The sequence below is a fragment of the Prunus dulcis genome, unplaced genomic scaffold (genome assembly GCF_902201215.1).
Source record: "Prunus dulcis unplaced genomic scaffold, ALMONDv2, whole genome shotgun sequence".
Classification (NCBI taxonomy): Eukaryota; Viridiplantae; Streptophyta; class Magnoliopsida; order Rosales; family Rosaceae; genus Prunus; species Prunus dulcis.
Window position 1 is genome coordinate 10,679 of NW_023010463.1, and position 3,293 is coordinate 13,971.

A 3,293-nucleotide genomic window follows, 5' to 3' on the forward strand; every position below is an offset into this window, starting at 1 on the left:
ACGCGTAGCTGCCACATGTCTCTGGGTTGGTCAGGTTCCGCGGAGGTCTTGTCTGCTCTCGAACTTTCCTTCTTTTTGCTGACCAGCTTCTCTTCTTCGGCTGATGGTGTGAATTCTGCAACAAAGTCTGCTAAAGCCTGGGCTTTTATAGCAGTCTTTGGCCGGTAGAGGAGGTCGTATTGGCTTAGTTCTATTGCCCACTTCATAAGCCGCTGAGAAGCATTAGGGTTGTGGAGGATTGATCTCAAAGGAAAGTCAGTCATAACGATGACTCGGTGAGCCTGGTAATAAGGCCGCAGCTTTCGCGCGGAAACGACAAGGGCCAAAATGAGCTTCTCCAATTTTGGGTAGCGAGTCTCTGCATCGAGGAGAGCTTTTGACGTATAGAATATCGGGTGTTGGGCCCCAAGTTCTTCTCGGATGAGAGCTGAGCTGATGGCTGAGTCGGACACTGCCAAGTACACGAACAAGTCTTCACCAGGAACTGGCTTCGAGAGCAGGGGAGGTGAAGTAAGGTAGGTCTTTAGACTCTGGAAAGCTACTTCACACTCCTCGTCCCACTTGTCTTTTTGCCCCTTCTTCAAAGCTTTGAAGAATGGTCTGCATTTGTCGGTAGACTTCGAGAGGAATCGGTTGAGAGCTGCTGCTCTGCCCGTCAGACTTTGTATTTCTTTCACTGTGGAAGGTGACTTCATCTCGAGGATGGCTTTGATTTGGCGTGGGTGTGCCTCGATACCTCGTTGTGTGACTAAGTACCCCAGGAACCGGCCGGATGATACACCGAACGTGCATTTACTTGGATTCAGCTTCATGCGGTATTGGCGGAGCAGGCTGAATGCCTCGGTGAGGTTTTTGAGGTGGTCTCCACGCTTAGGGGCTTTGACCAGCATATCATCCACGTAGACTTCCATGGTTCTGCCGATCTGCTCCTTGAAAATCTTATTCACGAGCCTTTGGTATGTTGCTCCAGCGTTCTTCAACCCAAAGGGCATGACCTTGTAGCAGTAGGTCCCTCTCTCGATGATGAAAGAGGTCTTCACCTTGTCATCGTCGTACATCATAATTTGATTATAGCCGGAGTAGGCATCCATGAAGCTGAGCAGCTGGTTGCCGGAAGTTGAATCCACGAGCTGGTCGATCCTTGGCAATGGGAAGTTGTCTTTAGGGCATGCTTTGTTGAGGTCGGTATAATCGACGCACACTCTCCATTTGCCCTTTTCTTGTTTTGCCACCAAAACGACGTGGGCCAGCCATTCTGAGTAGGAGACTTCTTCAATAAATCCGGCAGCTAGAAGCTTGTCGATCTCGGCCTCAATGATCGCGACTCGCTCGGGAGCGAAGTTGCGTCTCTTCTGTACCACGGGCTTGCTAGCGGGGTTGACATGGAGGCGGTGGCAGATGATGTCTGGATCGATGCCGGGCATGTCAGATGGTGACCACGCGAACATGTCTTTGTTGTTTTGGAGGAAGATGGTCAACTCCACCTTCTCGTCTGGGCTTAGGCGCGAGCCGATCCTCGCTTTCTTGTCTGGCTGGTTAGGATCGAGGGGTACTAACTCAACGTCTTCCTCAGGCTTCCAACCTTCTTCAAGGGAGCCTTCCGGGCGGATTCCCTCCTCTCGATCCTTCTTGTTTGGATTCTGGCACGAGCCGATCTGCGCTTCTTTGTCTTGCTGGCCAAGATCAGGGGGTACTAACTCGACGTCATCCTCAGGCTTCCAACCCTTTTCAGGGGAGTATTCCGGGCAGATTCCCTCGCCTTGATCTTGGCTCATTAATTGCTATTGTGGGGTAACAGCTCTTTTCTCGCTCGAGCTTGCTTGTTTGCTGGGAACGCTCAGTGTCTCGTTAGCAGCTTGCATTACTGGTGTGAACTGCAACTGCCTGCTCTTCTTGAGCCCTTGGGCTGTGCATCTTCTTGCCATGGCTTGGTCACTATTGATCTGCCCGATTCCGCCTCCAGGGATGGGATATCGAATCTTCTGGTGTAGAGCAGATGTGATGGCCTCGATCTTGCTGATCCACGGTCGGCCCAAGATTCCATTGTAGGGGAGATCTCGTTGATGACCATGAAGGTTTGCGAGCAGAGCACTGGGGGTGAGTGGACGTCAAGGTCGATCGTTCCGACAGTGATTGATGTGGCCCCATTGAAGCCGGTAAGCGACCTGGCAAGTTTGCTAATCTTGGGCTCCAATCCCATCTATTGGATGACAGATAGTTGCAGGATGTTAGCTGCGCTGCCCTCATCCACATGAATTCGCTCGATCACAGCTTGTTCAATCTGAATGCAGATGACTAGCGCGTCATTATGCGGCAGGTCAAGCCCGATCAAGTCCTTCTTCTGGAAACCAATGATGGGTGTATCCACAATGACTGGTACTCCTGTTGTGACTTGGGAGACATAAGTCGCCTGCGCGATCTTCCTCTTGCGCTCCTTGGTGGTCAGCCCGGACTCCCGGGAGTCAGCTAGAATGGTGTTGATTCGAATGACCTTTTGGGGAGGCTCCTTGGCAGCCGCATCACGATCCTCGATCTGCTGAATGGCCCTCTTTGCAACGAATTCTGTGCAATGACCTTCTCTGACCAGCTCCTCAAGATGCCTTTTCCAAGCATTGCAGTTGTTGGTGTAATGTCCGTGCTCCCCGTGGAATGCGCAGGATTTACTGGTGTCCCTCTTAGAGGGGTCTCCCTTCATGGGTGGCGGTCTCCTCACCCACGGCTTGTCCTTCACTTGAGCCAGGATCTGATGAATTGGGATAGCGAACTCAGTGAAGGTCCCTACTTCTGAGCTTCCCTCTCGGGGCCGCGATCTGCGCTTATCTCGGGCTCTTTGCTCGAACTGGTTGCTCTTTTGGCTTGCCTGCTTCGTCGGGTGATCAACTTGCTTGCTGGCTTTCTTTGCGGCGATTCGATCATCGTCCCAAAGTGCGTAGCGTTCTGCCGTCGCGAACACTTCTGCCAAGGTTTGACTTGGTGTTATGGCCAGCTCCCGGTATAGCTCATGCTCGGTTGGCAAGCCCTTCTTGAAAGCTGAGGATGCAACTTGGTCATTGCATCCTATGATGTTAGCCTTTTCAGCTTTAAACCGTCTTAGGTAGTCTCGTAGAGATTCATCTGGCTTCTTGCGCAGGTTGAATAGATGGTCCGCATGCTTTCTGACCGTCTTGTAGGAGGTATACTCCTTTGTGAAGATGAGGGCCAACTCCTTGAAGTTTCCTATCGACGCGGACGGTAGAGTGTGGAACCAGTCTTGAGCTGCTCCTCGCAGGGTCATCGCGAACACTTTGCACATC

The 3,293-nt window shown here is 51.9% G+C and overlaps 1 protein-coding gene across 1 annotated transcript; it reads right to left on the bottom strand.

Annotated features, from left to right (window-relative positions):
* Window positions 1–2,200: 2,200 nt before the first annotated feature.
* On the bottom strand, window positions 2,201–3,274 carry LOC117613649. The gene has a single exon (XM_034342241.1). The coding sequence runs from the start codon at window positions 3,272–3,274 to the stop codon at window positions 2,201–2,203; it is 1,074 nt and encodes a 357-aa protein (XP_034198132.1).
* Window positions 3,275–3,293: the final 19 nt, after the last annotated feature.

Coding starts and splice junctions, on each gene's coding strand:
- LOC117613649 (XM_034342241.1), bottom strand. CDS start 3,274: ATGACCCTGCGAGGAGCAGCTCAAGACTGGTTCCACACTCTACCGTCC.